At 30.6% G+C, this 18,959-nt stretch overlaps 2 protein-coding genes and 1 pseudogene across 2 annotated transcripts in view; all 3 read left to right on the forward strand.

Annotated features, from left to right (window-relative positions):
- Positions 1 to 18,959, forward strand: part of LOC145321531 (uncharacterized) — a 63,728-nt gene that overhangs the window by 29,193 nt on the left and 15,576 nt on the right. The window lies entirely within an intron of this gene.
- Positions 2,828 to 7,105, forward strand: LOC145321532 (uncharacterized). Its single transcript, XM_080162940.1, has 4 exons — positions 2,828 to 2,923; positions 3,669 to 3,759; positions 4,074 to 4,161; positions 5,950 to 7,105. Exon 4 carries the CDS (start codon positions 5,974 to 5,976, stop codon positions 6,814 to 6,816), a length of 843 nt encoding a protein of 280 aa, XP_080019066.1. The 5' UTR covers positions 2,828 to 2,923; positions 3,669 to 3,759; positions 4,074 to 4,161; positions 5,950 to 5,973; the 3' UTR covers positions 6,817 to 7,105.
- LOC145323485 (uncharacterized) lies at positions 9,902 to 10,926 on the forward strand (annotated as a pseudogene).

Consider the following 18,959-nt stretch of genomic DNA (forward strand, 5'->3'; position numbering starts at 1 on the left):
ATAACCCGCATTTTAGGTGTGAAATTGTACCTTATTTGTAAAAACCAAGTGTTTTTAACTATGGTAAGAAGCACTTGCAAATGTTTTTAGAGGTTTCAAAGGGTTTAGTTGGAGATGTGGGGGGCGAGGGGTAAAATCTAATATAATCCCAAACATTATACAGAGCTTTTTTGGGGGGGAGGTGGGGTGAGTGGCAGGAATTTCACTCCTTAACTAACTTACCTATAATATCCATTCAATTTAGATGACAATATTTCATTTCACTTTTATTAATCCAAATCTTTTCTTGATTCTATTCAAGTTTCTCATTTATCTAAACAATAATTTGTCGCCAGAATTTTCTTTAAAATAACTCCACACCCTTTATAAATAAAACATTTGCTTGTCCAGTTTCTGATTGAAAAGGGGAGGAGTCCGCGTTAAGCATCTTGATTAAGTAAATGGGCGGAGATTTTGTGAGGTTTTATTATTAGACAAGAGTTAACTATTGTTTTTATTTTAGATTGATAATTGAATGAATGTCAGTCAGCAACTAACATTTCCAGAAAACAGAGAGAAATCCACAGAGGAATATTGATTGTGGAATAAACTCACGAAAGGTACTTTAATTTCTTATCATATTTTATGTGCAAAGCCTTTTTCCAATTTTGACCGTGTCTGTCCGTAATAAGTTCACATTTATTCTGTTTGAGCCGCTAAATTACATTAATATTAAATAATGACAAAATGATATATGTACAGTACAATGTTAAACAATTTATAAAACTTCATATAAAATATCATGTAATAATGCATGATAATAAATAATGGGGAGGAGTCTGCCTTGATCATAATATTTAAGTAAATGGGCGGAGATTTAGTTTAGCTTTTCTTTATAAACAAGATTGTTTATGATTTTGGTTGACAAAAGTATCATTGTCAGTCAGCAACTAACATTCACAGAGAGAAATCCATTATACAGATCTACTTTCTATCATAAGGTATTTATATTATTTATGCTTTATGTCATTACTCCAGACGCATTATCTTATGCTATTCAATGCTTAAGTTTAAAAGCAAAGTTTACCTATAATTAAGGTCGGTCCGACCGTACCTATGTCCGGAATGGTAAGCTCTTTTCATTAATTTAGTCATGTTAGAATTTTTCTTTCAATTTCAAACTTGGTATGGTTATTCCTGTAGTAGTTAGGTACGATTCAGAAAGCGTAGCAACTATATAATCATTAAAAAAATGTATGTCTTATAATTATCCTATTCATCATATTTTTGGAATACTAATTCCTATTACAATAAGGTACAATATTATAAGGAATCATCTCCATAATCAAGTTCTAAAAATGTAGACATGACCTTAATTAAGCAGTTTTGCAACAAATTAATTTTCTTTAGACATATACATTATATTCTGATTATTCAGTTCTGACACTCGTGTTAATTTTTGTTTGTCCTACCATTTCATAGATATGCCGTTATATATGTGGTCATTCATGTTTTGGAAATAAATCGCACCTATTCTATTTATCACTTGATGTGTTGGTCTGTCTGTACTGCTCTGTTTCAAATTTTTATAAGAAATATGCCTTTCCCACCTTTTATCAAAGATAGATTGCAGATTTTTCTCAGTGGTCCCCAAAGTTTTATAATAACGTTTTATTATTCGTTTGCTTAACAACATTGGGGACACTCTATGACAACAACTTGAATATGACTTTTACAATTTGTATTTCTTGTCTGACCGCCTGTTTTTCTTGCTTTGCTTCTATGGAAGTTGTTATCCTAGTTTCAGTTTTACGTGAATGTTGTATTTATTTAAAATGTTGGAAAAACTGTAATTTATGTTTTTATCAATAAAAATAATATTTTAGGAGATTGAGAGAGGATATACCAGTATGAATACCTGTGATATTTGTAAAAAGAATTTTACATGCAAATCTGCTTTGGTTCTTCATATGAGGATTCATACAGGAGAGAAACCATTCTCATGTGATCAATGTGAAAAGACATTTTCTCAAAATAGTGATTTGACTAAACATAAAAGAGTTCATACCGGCGAGAAGCCATATTCTTGTGATCAATGTGAAAAGGCATTTTCTGATAATAGTGATTTGAGTAGACACAAAAGGATCCATACAGGTGAGAAGCCATACTCATGTGATCAATGTGAAAAGACATTCAGACAAAGTAGTGAATTGACTTACCACAAAAGAATCCATACTAGTGATAAACCATACTCATGTGATCAATGTGAAAAGACCTTTTACAGAAGTAGTCATTTGACTGAACACAAAAGGGTTCATACAGGAGAGAAGCCATACTCATGTAAACTATGTGCCAAACATTATGCCTCTAGTTCAGAGTTATCAAAACACAAAAAATCTGTTAAACATTTAGTAATGATGAAAAACTGTAATAATAAAGTTCCACCTTTTGAAACTATTGATTTAAATAAATGTGAAGAAGTTTATATCAAGGAGGAAATTAAGGAAGAAGAAATATTTGATGAAGATCCTCTCTCTATCCAGATGAGAGCTGACAATATTGAAGAAAATATTAAACAAGAAATAGAAGATCCTCTTTCTTGTCAACAAAATTATGATGAAGATAGAATTGATACTATTGATATTGTTCATCATAAAATATAAACCTTTAATTGTAATTCAATACAAATGTTTATTTAGAGAGACAGGATTAATGCTAATTGCTCAGTTCAAATCAAACTCTAAATCTTTAATTTTCTGTGAATAATTTTGTTGTTTTAAAACATAATGACAATCATTAATTTAATTGTTTCTGTGTGAATAGAATATTTATCAAATATATTATTTTCAGATAGATATTTATAATACATAAAAATGCACCAAGTATAGATAGCAATGTTACAAAGAAAACAAGTTTCCTACCAATATTGTTTCTAAATGCACAGGTCATTTATTTTTATTCATACTTAAGGCTCCACATTATTCTCTAACGGGTCCAACTTAATATAATTTACATGGCTGGTTCTAGAAATATGATTCCTCCTCGAGAGCCAGCACCGCTGGTACGTCTAGCGATGACTTTCTCCTTGTTCTTGTTCACTATTGTTCATTGTTAAAAAGTTTTATGAGATTTAGAAATTTTAATCATAGACAATTAAACCCTTTAATCTCGGTGTAGAGGGAAAAGACATAGACGAAAGATAGAAATTTGCTAGAAGAAAAGACAAGAGTTATATACCTTTTTGTTTTATTAAGCCATATGCCCCCGTGCCAACTTCAAGGCTTTTTGTATTTATGACACCCTCTTAAACCACCTAGTAGTCTAATGCACCCTTTCGAGCAGCAAATTAAGGGGGAATGGACTTAAAAGGCCATATGGTACAAAAGACCTAATCCTACAAAAGGCCTAAATTAAATATAGAATAAATTCAAGGAATACAGCATCCATAAACCTGCGGGGCTACTTAACATTACCTAACCCAACTTAAGAATGTAGGGTGGGTGGGTTAGGTCTTTATTTATTCGATGTTTTTTTTCATAAAGATGAAAATAATTTCCCGCCAGAATAAGTTTCTGATTAGGTATTAGTAGGAGGAGTCTGCGATGAGCATCATTATTAAGTAAATGGGCATAGATTTAGTTTAGCTTTATTATAAATAAAACAAGAATAAACTATTGTTTATGTTTTAGGTTGATAATAGAATCAATGTCAGTCAGCAAACAACATCCATAATGAACAGAGAGAAATCTGCAAAGGAATTTTGAAATAAGCTCATGAAAGGTACTTTAATTTATTTTCATATTTTATGTGTGGAGCAAATCTATAATATTGTTGTCCGTTGTATTGGTCTATACGTACACAATCAGATCAACATTTTAAAAATCTATATCATCAAATGATGATTGATAAATAATATTATTCGCCAGAATATTTTTTATTTCAAAATAACATTACAACCTTTTAACAAAAACAATTGCTTGTCCAGTTTCTGATTACAGGTGGGAGGAGTCCTATTTGAGTATCATATTTAAGTAAATGGGCAGAGATTTTGTTGCACCTTAATTTAATGCATATAACTATTGTTTATGATTTAGGTTGATAAATGTATCATTATCAGTCAGTAACTAATAATTACAGTGAACAGAGAGAAATTCATTATACAGATCTACTTTATATTATAAGGTATTTTTATATTATTTGTGCCAGACTCATTCTCTTATGCTATTCAATGCTGATGTTTAAAAGCAAAGCTTTTCAATAATTAAGGTCGATCCGTCCGTACCTCTGTCTGGAATGGTAAGCTCTTTTCATTAATTTAGTCATGTTAGAATTTTTCTTTCAACTTCGAACTTGGTATGGTTATTCCTGTAGTAGTTAGGTACAATTCAGAAAGCGTAGCAACTATATGATAATTTAAAAAAGTGTATGTGTTATAATTATCCTATTCATTGGATTTTTTGGAATACTGATTCCTGTTACTACTAAGTACAATGTTAGAAGGAAGCATATATCTCTATGATCAAGTTCTTATCTTGTAATTAAGCAGCTTTGCAACAAATTAACTTACAAATTTGTATAGACTTTATATTATGCTTATTCAGTTCTGACATTCTTAATGTGTTAATGTTCATTTGTCCTACCATTTCAGAGCTTCGCTGTTATGAATGGTGTCGTTCTTGTTTTTTTTTAATTTGCTGTCAATTTCGCACCTATTCTATATATTACTTGATGTGTTGGTCTGTCTGTACTGCTTTGATTCATAAGAAATATGGGGTATAGTCCTTTCCACGACATCCCTCCATAAGGGGCGATTAGTCGTATTTTTAAAATGGCTTTTTATAGGTTATTTTAGGTTAGGTTAGGTTATATTGTGTTAGGTGATTGCCCCACAGGGTACGGTAATTGGCCCCGCAGGGTTAGAGCCCCCCGCAGGGGCTAGAAATAGGAGAAAAGCTACTGTGAAAAATACGACGAATTGCCTCTTATGGAGGGATGTCGTGAATATGCCTTTCCTTAGCTTTTATCAAAAATAGATTGCAGATTTTTCTCAGAGGTCCACAAAGTTTTATATAATAATGTTTCCTTATTCATTTGCTTAACAACTGCGGGAATAATAGTGAATTTTAATTGTTTGATTCATTAACTAGAGTGTTCAATCGTTTTAAAAACTAATTTTTATCTACAGAAGGGGTAATTATATGCATTATCATAAGGAATGCTTATCAATATTATTGGCCATTGTCTTTAGATACCTGGATTTTTCTGCTAGTCTGATTTTGTTGAGCTTGGATTTTTATAGATATTGCCATTAATGTTTTTCTTATATAATAACAATTTAGTTCTATGTGAATTTATTATTTATATTTACCGCCCTAAATCATATACCTCCTTGGATGGGGGTAAAGGGGTGTTTACAAACCTCAAACTTTGAAATCCCTTATTTCACTCCCCTGACTCAAATATTAAATTCTAACTCCGCCCATTTATCATTGATTTTTTAGAACAATAGTAGTAGGAGGAGTTGTTTATTAAATATTATAAACATCAATTATAATAACAAAACCAAGGGGCGGGGTTGGTTGGGTTATAAAACAAAAATGTTGTTATTTCAAGTTTGTCAGCTTCGCTTTTTATAAATATTGTCATCCTTGTTTATTACTTTCTTTCTACAATTTTAAAGCGAAGCTTTTTTACATTGTCTGTACGTCTGTAACAGAAGCTCTTCATGTCATAATTGTCCTGAAAATTTCTTTTACAATAAGTATAGGATCTGTAAAATTGTCTATTAAAAAATATTTAGCTTTATTGACAACAACTTTTATAATTTGTTTGTCTGTCCGTCTGTTTCTTCTTGCTTTGCTTCTATGGAAGTTGTCATCCTTGTTTCAGTTTTAACCTGAATGTTGTGTTTATTTGAAAATATTGGAAAAACTATATAATATGTTTCTATTAATTAAAATAATATTTTAGGAGATTGAGAGAGGATATACCAGCATGAATACCTGTGATCTTTGTAACAAGAATTTTAAAGAGAAATCTAAATTGGTTGTTCATATGAGAGTTCATACGGGAGAGAAGCCATACTCGTGTAATCAATGTGAAAAGACATTTTCTCAGAATAGTCATTTGACTAAGCACAATAGAATCCATACAGGGGAGAAACCATTCTCATGTGACCAATGTGGAAAGACATTTTCTCAAACTAGCCATTTGACTCAGCACAAAAGGGCCCATTCGGGTGAGAAGCCATTCTCATGTGATCAATGTGAAAAGACCTTTGCAACTGGTAGTCACTTGACTTTACACAAAAGAGTTCATACTGGTGAGAAGCCATACTCGTGTGATCAATGTGAAAAGACATTTAGAACTGCTGGTGAATTGACTGTCCATAAGAGAAGCCATACAGGTGAGAAGCCATTCTCATGTGATCAATGTGAAAAGACCTTTGCAACTGGTAGTCACTTGACTTTACACAAAAGAGTTCATACTGGTGAGAAGCCATACTCATGTAAACTTTGTGACAAACATTATATCTCTAGTTCACATTTATCAAGCCATCAAAAATCTGTTAAACATTTAGAAATGATGAAAAGCTGTAATGATGCAGTTCAACCTTCTGTATCTATTAGTTTCATAAAATGTGAAGAAGTTTATATCAAGGAAGAAATTAAAGAAGAAGAAATATTTGATGAAGATCCTCTCTCTATCCAGATGATAGCTGACAATATTGAAGAAAATATTAAACAAGAAATAGAAGATCCTCTGTCTTGTCAACAGAATTATGATGAAGATAGAATTGACACTATTGATATTGTTCATCATAAAATAGAAATATAAACATTTAATTGTCATAGGATACAAAAGTTTATTCAGAGAGACAGGATTAATGCTCAATTCAAATAAAAATCTAAATTTTTTTTTTTTCATTAAAAATCTGCATTTTATTTTTATTTGTTGAAATTTTTCAAAATGTATTACTTTACACTTTAATTTACAGGATCTTCACATTAATCCTGTCTTCATTTAATTTGAACTAAAACTTGTATTTAAATGATTTTTTACCTGAATGATATTATTGTTGTCCAGTATAAAGACAAACCATTTATTTTTTTATTTATCTTGTAGTGTAAATAAAGTAGTCCAATGTAAATACAGTGTGTTTTTTTATGAGAACTTTTTTAAAAGCAATTTTACCCCACTTATAATTATTAGAATTTAATGATTAACGGCTTATTTTCTTCGTTTTTTATAACCATTTTTAGAACATCAAAAAAATATTTCAGTTTTTATTTAAAAAGTACAGTAAAATAAAAAATTCAAATCTTAGGTGTCAACATCTAAAAAAGGTTTTAGCGCATTTTTCTTAAGCTCAAATCTTCTACCCTTTGCAAGAAAAAAATTGGATTTATGTTCTATAAATGGTTATAAGAAACGAAGAAAATAAGGCATTAATCATTAAATTCTGTTAACTATAACTTAGGTAAAATTGCTTTCAAAAAAGTTCTCATAAAAAAAACACACTGTATATTATTTTCAGAGTAATTTATAACAAATAAAAATGCACAGCATATAGATATCAACAAGGAAGAAGTTTTCTACTATTTTTGTTTACAAAAATACAGGTTATTCTTTTTTATAATCCTGACACACATATGTTGGTACGTCCGTTCAAATGTTTAAGTAAATTAACAAATAACTTTTAACTTTGACTAAGTATAGTAGGGTTAGAAGAATGGTTCTTTTAGTTTAAAAATAGTACAAGTGAGCCGGTCATTCATATGTTGGTATGTCCATCTTGTACAATACGACCGTCTGAATTCTGCCATTTGTATGTCCATCAGTCCGTCTAATAGGTATACGTCATATGCAAAGTAAATATTATTGTCTGTTGGTCTGTAATCATTAAAATAAACTTTGAATTGGTGAAACAGCAATATTACAACATAAATTGACATGTGTACATTTTAAAAGCTATTTCTTATATATATAGACAATAATTTGCCGCCAGAATTATTAAAAGTAGGAGGAGTCTGCGTTGAGTCTCATGTTTCAGTAAATGGGCGGAGATTACTCTATTTTATATAAAACAAGAGTTAACTATTGAATATATTTTAGGTTGATTATAGAATTATTGTCAGTCAGTAATTAACTTTCACAGTGAACAGAGATAAATCTGCAGAGGCATAAACTCATGAAAGGTAATTTAATTTCTTATGTTTTATGTGCAAAGCAAATCCATAATGCATTGTGTCGTACGTACGTACACAATAAGATTACATTTGTTCTGTTTTAGCCTCTATAATCTAATATAATAACAAATTACCATTTTTACATTTAAAAACCTACTCATGTAATAATGAATAATAAACAATAATTTGCCGCCAAAATTTTTATTTAAATAATATCACCACCCTCTAACAAAAGTATTTACTTGTCTAGTTTCTGATTAAAAGTAGGAGGAGTCTATGTTGAGCAACAAAATTAAGTAAATGGGCGGAGATTTAGTTTACGTAGAGTTAACTATTATTTATGATTTAGGTTATTAACGTCAGTCAGCAACTAACATTCACAGTGAACAGAGAGAAATCCATTATACAGATCTACTTTGTATCATATGGTATTTATAGTTTTTTGGGCTTTACGTCATTAATTCAGAGATTGTTAGGGTTAGATCTCTTCTCTGATCTATAAATTTATTAGTAAAGAAGTATAATCATACAACTATCTGGTTCCAGTGGTGGGGACCATTCAATTCTGCTAGCATATTTCGTTTTCCTCTTTTATAGCGACTTAGCTGTTTTAACATTTCAGATGGTAGAGGCTGATTTTTAAAGACCCAATTAAAAGTCCCCACCCCATGAACGTTGAACATACATTTTTTAACCCCAGACCTTTCTATTCTTTTACTTAAATATCGAACTCATTATGCATTAGTTAAAGTATTTTCAAAAACATATAAAAATATTTTACCGGTTTTCAACCAGTATGACTTATGACGATTCTAACGGTATGCATAACATTTTTCTGCTATACACAGGCACAAGGCACAATGTTATAAGTAAGCATGTCTATAATCAAGTTCTTATCCTGTAATTAAGCAGCTTTGCAACAAATTTATTTATAATTTAACCTTAGACATAAACATTTTTATTCTTTCATCCTTATTTTGTAAATAATTTGCCGACCATACCGGAATATCGCACCTATAAATCACTTGATGTGTTGGTCTGTCTGTACTGCTATGATTCAAATTTTTATAAGAAATGTGCATCTTCTCATCTTTTATCAGATAGATTGCAAATTTTTCTCTGAGGTCCCCAAAGTTTTATAATAACGTTTTCTTATTAGTTTATTTAACAACTTTGGGAACACTAGTGAATTTTGATTGAGAGATTCATTAAGTTGATTGTTCAATTGTTTAAAAACTAATTTTAATCTACAGAAGGAAATTATGTGCATTATCATTTATTCTATTCTGGTTTATTTGAGCTTGGCTTTAATAGATGTTGTCATCAATGTTTTTCTTGTATAAAAAAAATGTCCAGTGAATGTATTATTTATATTTACCGCCTTAAATCATAGACATTCTAGGTTACCGCCCTAACTCATATACGTCCTGGGATGTGTGTAAAGGGTGCTCAAATTGTTCTAATGATTCATTTAATAATATTTAAGGGATCTGTAAAATTGTTAAAGAAAGGTCTTTTGTTCTTTTAAAATTATTTAGCTTTATTGACAACAACTTTAATATGACTTTTACAATTTTTATTGCTTCTTTGACCTTCTGTTTTTACTTCCTTTGCTTCTGTGGATGTTGTTATTCTTGTTTCAGTTTTTACCTGAATTTTGTGTTTATTTGAAAATATTGGAAAAACTATATTTTATGTTTTTCTTAATAAAATTAATATTTCATGAGATTGAGAGAAGGTATACCGGCATGAATACCTGTAATGTTTGTAACAAGAATTTTACAAAGAAATCTAAATTTGTTGTTCATAGGAGGGTTCATACTGGTGAGAGACCATACTCATGTGATCAATGTGAAAAGACATTTTCTAAAAATAGTGATTTGACTAGACACATAAGGATACATTCTGGTGAGAAGCCATACTCATGTGATCAATGTGAAAAGACTTTTTCTCAGAATAGTGCTTTGACTTTACATAAAAGACTACATAATGGTGAAAAGCCATACTCATGTGATCAATGTAAAAAGACATTTTCTCAAATTAGTAATTTGACTGTACATAAAAGGAACCATACAGGTGAAAAGCCATTCTCATGTGATCAATGTAAAATACATTTACATCTGGTGGTGACTTGACTAAACACAAAATGATCAATACAGGTGAGAATCCATTCTCTTGTGATCAATGTGAAAAGACCTTTGTAACTGGTAGTCACTTGACTGTCCATAAAAGATCCCATACGGGTGAGAAACCATACTCATGTGATCAATGTGTAAAGACTTTTGCAACTGGTAGTCACTTGACTGCCCATAAAAGAGTTCATACTGGAGGGAAGCCATACTCATGTGATCAATGTACAAAAACATTTTCTCACAATGAAAGTTTGACTTACCACAAAAGAGTTCACACAGGAGATAAGCCATACTCATGTAAACTTTGTGACAAATATTATACCTTTAGTTCCTTGTTATCAACGCATAATAAAACCACTAAACATTTAGAAATGATGAAAAGCTGTAATAATACAGTTCAACCTTCTGTATCTATTAGTTTAATTAAATGTGAAGAAGTTGATGTTAAAGAAGAAATTAAAGAAGAAGAAATATTTGAAGAGGATCCTCTCTCTATCCAGATGATAGCTGACAATATTGAAGAAAATATTAAACAAGAAATAGAAGATCCTCTGTCTTGTCAACAGAATTATGATGAAGATAGAATTGACACTATTGATATTGTTCATCATAAAATAGAAATGTAAAAATCATATTTGTTAAGAAATAAAATGCTTATAGGTATTAATGTTTTAGACTTTTAACATGCTATTTTCATGACTTTAATTAATTTTTGTACATTCTTTTACATAATTTTGTTGTGTAAATAAAGTATTTTTCTAATTAAAATATTTTATTTGTAAATAAAGTATTTTTTTAATTAAAATATTTTATTTTCAGAATATTATTTAACAAGAAAATGAACAAAGTATAGATATCAATGATGAAGAGCTTTTCTACAATTAAAAATTTTAGGTTTTTGTTTTTATAAAAAAATCGTCTCAATATCTCTGAAAATAGGCTCAGAACTTAAAATTTTAGTGTTTTGGGGTCTTTTGCTCCACTAGCCCCTTTAAGGGAAAGTCCCAGAATGAAATTTGTAATGGCTACTTAGTTCGGTTTTGTAAAAAAAAATTTCATAAAAAAAAATCATCTCAATATCTCTGAAAATAGGCTCAGAACTTAAAATTTTAGTATTTGGGGGGCCTTTTGCTCCACTAGCCCCTAGAAGGAAAGTCCCAAAATGAAATTTGTATTGGCTACTTAGTTCGGTTTTGTTAAAAAGTGTTTTCAGTAAAAAAAATCGTCTCAATATCTCAGAAAATAGACTCAGAACTTAAAATTTTAGTGTTTGGGGGTCTTTTGCTCCACTAGCCCCTTTAAGGGAAAGTCCCAAATTTCAATTTTTAAAGTTTTACAGGTCCAATCATATAAGAGCGCTTACAAAAAGAATTAGGTTGATAACTATAAAAACAAGCCCAAACGGCCAGGGCAAAATTTGGTATTGAATTTCATTTCCTATAACTGTACAAACTTCCCCCCCCCCCCCCCCTTAATAATCCATCCATCATGAACAAGTGTCATATCTGCTGCAAGGAATTCTCTACAAAGAGTAGTTTAACAAGACACATGAGAATTCATACAGGAGAGAAGCCATTCAAATGTGATTTTTGTGAAAAGGCATTTGCTGACAGTAGTGACATGACTAAGCACAAGATGATCCATACAGGTGAGAAGCCATACTCTTGTGACACATGTAAAAAAACTTTCTGTACAAATAGTGAGTTAACTGTCCATAAGAGGATCCATACAGGTGAGAAGCCATACTCATGTGATATATGTAAAAAAGCTTTCTCAAACCAAAGTTATTTAATTGTCCATAAAAGGATTCATACAGGAGAGAAACCATACTCTTGTGATATATTAACTAAACATAGAAGGATCCATATAAAAAAGTTAACAGAAGATAAAGCAGGTGAAAAGATATACGCATGTGATTTATGTGAAAAGTCATTCTTACAGCTAAACCATTTGACTGCACACAAAATGTTTCACATAGGAGAGAAACAATTTCAGTGTACGTTGTGCCAAAAATCATTTTGCTCTAATTCAGACTTGTCATTGCACAACAGAACTGCTTCACATCTTGAAATGTTACATGCATCTATGAATACAATGAAGCCTTCTACTTCTACCAGTTTTGTTGATTGTGGTGAAGCTGATATTAAACAAGAAATTAAAGAAAAAGAAACTTATGATGAGGATCCTCTCTCTATCAACATGGAGGCTGAGAATGTAGAAGAAACTATAAAACAGGAAATTGAAGGAGAAGAAATTGAGGATAATGATTATATTGATATCATAGAACATAAAATTGAAATAGGATGAATAATAGGTTTTCTTATATGAAATACCAAATTTTGTAAATATCCTATTATTTGATATTAATGGGTTTTATAACTTTATTTTCAGGTGATATTTTCTAACATTAATACCTAGCCTATGAATCACAGAGTAAGTGAAAGTGGCAAATTTCTCGCCCCTCCCCCGTCCCAACCCTAGCTTTATTTTTATAAAATCTGTATTTTTTTCTACTTTTGCTGGTTATTTAAGATTATTTGGTTAAAATATTTTTTTTCTCTTTTGCAAATAAAAACTTATCATTTTTTGTACCTTTTGATTTTTTCCAGAAAACAGATAACAATGAAATGAAAGTAGAATTCTTGCAGCCTTCATTTAAATAAATAGCTAAGATATATCAGGTAAATGTGATTACTTTCATTAATTGTGCCATAAATTATTTTCATAATTTCTCTCAGAATCAGTCAATTTGGAAGCTTTTGATTTTTGTTTTTAGATTTTCCTCCTTACAACTAACCCCTGTGACACAAGTTTATTAGTGAGTTACTCACTTCATTTTAGGATATTTTTTCTCAATATATCTCTTTTGCTGAGTCAGTATTTCTTTTTGTTACAGTGCAGGTATCTTTATAAGCAACAGCGCTTGTTATGCAGTAGCTAAAGTGTCCACACAGAGGTTAGTTACAAGGAGAAAAATGCTTGAGATAAAATCAAATTTTAAAATCATTACAAATTCTTTAGTTGTATTAACGAGAAATGATAAGTAAAAAGTTCCACATTATTTTTGTGAAATATTCCTATTACAAAGTTAAATACTTACTTACCTACCCAACAAAATTTTCAATCTTGAAATTAAATGTCAAAATGTCAACATCCTCTGGTTACTCTAACCAACTAAAACTACCAAGGTCATAATGTCCATTTTAGTCTCAATTATTTACAGGGGTGCTCAGGGGGGGGGGGGAAATAAAAAATAAGTGGTTTGAGGGAAAAAAAATGTAAAAATTAAGAAAACTGAAAACATTTTTTCCATTTCCCCCCCCCCCTCCTTGGTGAAAAAAACTAAAAAAATGTGTGGTAGGAGGGATAAAATAAATAAAATATAGAGTTCTTTAAATATTTTCCCATTTTCCCCCCTACTTGGTGAGAAAAACTAAGGGGGAAAAAAATAAAAAAAGAGGGAGGTCATTTTCTAGTAAATCCCATAAAGGTGTGTGTTATAAGGCCTAAAAATAGTAGTAGAACGATAAGGTGCTCTTTATATTTGTATTCCCTATTGAATAGAACAATAAGGAAATTTTTTTTTTTTTTTGATAACCGTACCTGGAATATCTTAAAAAAATACGAAATTTCTATCAAACGCTTTGTTTGGCTCAAACTGACAAAAATTAAAAAAAATATAATAAATAAAAATATAAATCTATACTATTAAACAAAGAAAGAAGCCATTCTTTACAGGTTGATTTATTCAAGGTGACAAAAATTAGTTTTATGTTTGTGGAATTTCATGTTTGTTTGCTTTGAATTAGAAGGTTTCAATGTGCATTGTTTCATTTCAATTTCACTACAGCGAACAACTACATTTTAGAACATTTTTTTCTGTAAGTTAAACTTTCAATATCAAAAAACTAACTAGTTTTTCAACTATATTTTGGTCAATCTTTATTATAAAAAAAAATATTCTGGCTTTAAAATAGGATTTGAAACTAAAATTGACATACTACACAACAAGCAAAGAAAGAATATATGACTTAAAGAAACCTTGATAAAAAGAAAAGACAATTTATACATTTAGATAGTCCATATGAACCCATTTTTCATCAAACTTTATAAGGTATAAAAGCCATTGACATGCAACCTCCACTTTGAATCTCTTACCTATAATATAGATTGTATATCTGAATGTTTTCAAAATTGTCTGTATGTAACTTGTTGTGTTGGTTTGTTTCACTAAGTCATTGTATTAATGATTTGTTAAAGTTTCATTTTAATGTTCACTGCTCGTACAACCTGTAAAGAATGGCTTCTTCCTTTGTTTAATGGTATAGATTGTTCTTAACCTTTACCTTGTACCTATAGAAAACATTATTATTATAATTATATTTTTTTTAATTTTTGTCAGTTTGAGCCAAACAAAGCGTTTGATAGAAATTTCGTATTTTTTAAAGATATTCCAGGTACAGTTATCAAAAAAAAAAATTCCCTATTGTTCTATTCAATAGGGAATACAAATATATAGAGCACCTTATCGTTCTACTACTATTTTTAGGCCTTATAACACACACCTTTACGGGATTTACTAGAAAATGACCTCCCTCTTTGTAGCAGGGGAAAAAAAATAAATCTTGTGCAGAATATACACCCCTGATTATTTAATTAATTGTTACTTTTTGAGAATGGCTACATAATCATTATGTCACAATATATTGAATAGAACTAATCCAATTTTCACGTCTTTATTGTACTTTATAAATGTCTTGGGGTGGTTTTAGGCTATTTTATTCTATTTTCCCCCCTACACCATCCAATAATGGCTAGGAACGAAGCAGCTGGTTGTTACTAAACAGTACTAATTAAGTTTAACATCCAGGGATTTTAAGGGATAAGACAATGGACGATAATTGAAATACATCCCCAATAAAGAAAATGAACCCTTATGTATATTATTGGTGAAAAAGTTTGGGTACTACAAACAAATGAAAATTCAATAAAAGTACCAATTTTGTTACAAAACTTTGGGTACAAGTGTAATTTACAGCCCAATGTCCGCTACAACCCTGGTTTATATAACACTGGTTTCTGATCAGAGAAGAAGGGAACTTTGGGTATTACACTGGTCCCCAAAGTTTTATAATGTAATTTTTTTTTATCGTTGGCTTAAGACCTTTGGGGACTTTTACTGAATTTGATTGGTTGGTTCATTAAGTTGAGCGTCCAAAAGTTTTAACCACTTATTTAAATTAAAAGAAGGGGTATTTTTGTGTTTTTTCATTGGGGTTGTACATAAATTTATTAGCCATTTTCTTATCGCTTTAGATCCCTGGTTCCCAGTTAAAGTTTATACCATTTTGTCGATATAAATTTCAACAGATAATTGGACATTAATTTCATACAATTGTTACGTTGTTATATAACTAATATGTATAACAATATCTTTTTATACTAATAGCAGCTACGCCTCTGGAGGCCTCTAGGGACATTAAAATTGTTTTTTTTTCAATCTATGTTAAAATCAGCTATTTACAAAAAAAAATCGCTGCTAGTTGGTTTTAAGTTTTTAGCTAATTGGCAAAAATATCCGCAGGGCGGCGTTTTTTATTATTATTTTTTTTTTTGAATTTCTCTAGGGAGGGTGGTTGCACCCTCCCCCAAAATAGAAGAAGAATATGAGAAGCTACCCTGTAAAGGAGAATCACATCAGTTCAACTTAATATACCAACCAAGCGGGACTAGTGTAATAATCTGCACAATGTTTGCCGCCATTATCTTTATTTAAAATATCACCATATCATATTTGCTTGTCCAGTTTCTGATTAAAAGTGGGAGGAGTCTGCGCATTGAGCATCATATTTAAGTAAATGGGCGGAGATTTTGTTAATTCTAATGAATATAACTCTTGTATATGATTTAGGTTTATAATTGAAAGATTGTCAGTCAACATCTAACATTCACAGTGAACAGAGAGAAATCAACAGAGGAGTTTTGATTGTGGAATAAACTCATGAAAGGTACTTTAATTTCTTTTATTAAGTTTTAATTGCAGAGCAAATCTACAATATTGTTGTCCGTTGGTTTGTACGTACAGACTACGTTACATTTGTCCTGTTTGAGCCACCACCTTTCACAAACCTTAGCTAGATGTTTTTTTTGTCCAAATGTTAAAATTTCTGCCAAAAAATACAGTCATGCTTAAAGTAACCGCCATAAATACATCTAACACTAGCATTTATACATCCATAATTTTACATATGTTTCTTGCCAATTTTATATCTAAACAGATGGACATTTGGAATTATAGAGTAGCTTAATATAATACTGAATGATCAAAAATCATTTTAAAGCCAGAATCTTTATATTTACATTTTTGAATTAATAATTGCTTGTCCAGTTTCTGATTAAAATTGGGAAGAGTCCGCCTTGAGTATCATAAATAAATAAATGGGCGGATATTTTGTGCGGATTTACTTGTAAACCAGAGTTAACTATTGTTTACTTTTTAGGTTATTAATTGTATCAGGTCGATAATTTTCTGTCAGCAACTAACAACCAAAGTGAACAGAGAGAAATCCATTATACAGATCTACTTTATATCTAAAGGTATTTACATATTTAACTGCGAAGATTTTCTATATTTACGGTCGGTCCGTCTGTCCGTAACGGTCAGCTCTTTTCGTTAATTTGACTTGTTAGGAATCATCTCTATAATCAACTTCTTATCTTGTAATTAAGCAGCTTTGCAACAAAGAGAGGGGTAGGTTCCTGGTAGAATCCGTAAAGGTTATGTGTTATAAGTTATAACTTTTTAAAACAAATTTTTTCTATAGTTCTTTTCAATTAGAAATACACATATTTAGTGAATATTATCGTTCTACTACTATTTTTAAGCCTTAAAACACACACCTTTACGGATTCTACCAGAAACCTACCCCTATCTTTATTTATAATTTCCCTTAGACATCAACATTTATATTCTGTTTATTCAGTTTTGACACCCTTCAAGTGTTAACGTTCGTTTGTCCTACTGTTTCAGAGCTTCACCTTTATTATTGATGTCATTCTTCTTTTATTAATGTGTTGGTCTGTCTGTTTCAAAATTTTATAAGAAAAATGCCTTTCCTCAGCTTTTATCAACGGTAGATCGCAGATTTTTCTCAGAGGTCCCAAAAGTTTTTTAATAACGTTTTCTTATTCGTTTGCTTAACAACTTTGGGGACACAAGTGAATTTTCATTGGTTTATTCATTAAGTTGAGTGTTCAATCGTTTCAACCACTAATTTCAATCTACAAAAGGGGTAATTATGTGCACCATCATATTCATAGGGAATGTACATCAATTTATAGGCCATTGTCCCTTTAGAAACCTGGATTTTTCTGCTAGTCTGGTTTATTTGAGCTTGGCTTTTATAGATGTTATCATCAATGTTTTTCTTCTATAATGACAATTTATTTCCAGTTCTATATGAATGCATTATTTATATTTACCGCCCCAACTCATATACGTCCTAGGATGGGGGTAAAGGTGTGTTTAAACTTTGAATTTCCTCATTTTACTCCCCTGCCTCAAATATTAAATTTTAACTCCACCCATTTATCATTGATTTAGAACAATTAAAGTAGGAGGAGTTGCTAAATATTATAAAAAATAATTATAAAAACTAAATCTGGGGGGGGGGGGTGGATGGTTGGGTTATAAAACCATATCAACCTCAGTACACAAATATTAATGCTGTCATTCCATGTTTGTTACTTTCTTTCTACAATTTTTAATGTAAAGTTTTTTTCATATTTGTCTATAACAGTAGCTTTTATCATCAATTTAGTCGTATCATAATTGTTCTGATTATTCCTTTAACAATACCTAAGTAAAAGATCTGTAAAATTGTTAATAGAGAGGTTGTTCTTTTAAAATTATTTAGCTTTATTGACAACAACTTGGATACGACTCTTACAATTTTTATTGTTTGTTTATATGGAAGTTGTCGTCGTTGTTTCAATTTTAACCTGTTTAGATATTTCCAGTATTTAAAAATACTAAAAAATTAAAATTTTGTGTTTTCATTAATAAAACTAATATTTCAGGAGATTGATAGAGTATATACCAACATGAATACCTGTGATATTTGTAACAAGAATTTTACACGGAGAGATAACTTGGTTGTTCATATGAGAGTTCACACAGGAGAGAAACCATACTCATGTGATCAATGTGGAAAAGCATTTGCACGGATAGAAAAATTAAATATACACAAAAGGATCCACAATGGTGATAAACCATACTCATGTGATCAATGTGAAAAGACCTTTAACAGAAGTAGTCATTTGACTGCCCATAAAATAATTCATACAGGAGAGAAACCATACTCATGTGATCGATGTGAAAAGACTTTTGCACGGAGAGATAAATTGGCCCGTCATGAAAAGATCCATTCTGGTGAAAAGCTATACTCATGTGATCAATGTGGATTGTCTTTCGCCAATAAGGGTTGTTTGACTAACCACAAAAGATTCCATACAGGTGAGAAGCCATACTCATGTGATCTTTGTGACAAACATTATACCCAAATCATAATAAATCCACTGGACATTTAGAAATGATGAAGAGCCGTAATAATACAGTTCAACCTTCTGTATCTATTAGTTTAATTAAATGCGAAGAAAT

The sequence above is a fragment of the Acartia tonsa genome, chromosome 6 (genome assembly GCF_053477335.1).
Source record: "Acartia tonsa isolate MP-2025a chromosome 6, ASM5347733v1, whole genome shotgun sequence".
NCBI lineage: Eukaryota > Metazoa > Arthropoda > Copepoda > Calanoida > Acartiidae > Acartia > Acartia tonsa.

Bases quoted from the DNA above. Each gene is read 5' to 3' on its own strand.
- LOC145321532 (XM_080162940.1), top strand. From the start codon at position 5,974: ATGAATACCTGTGATCTTTGTAACAAGAATTTTAAAGAGAAATCTAAA.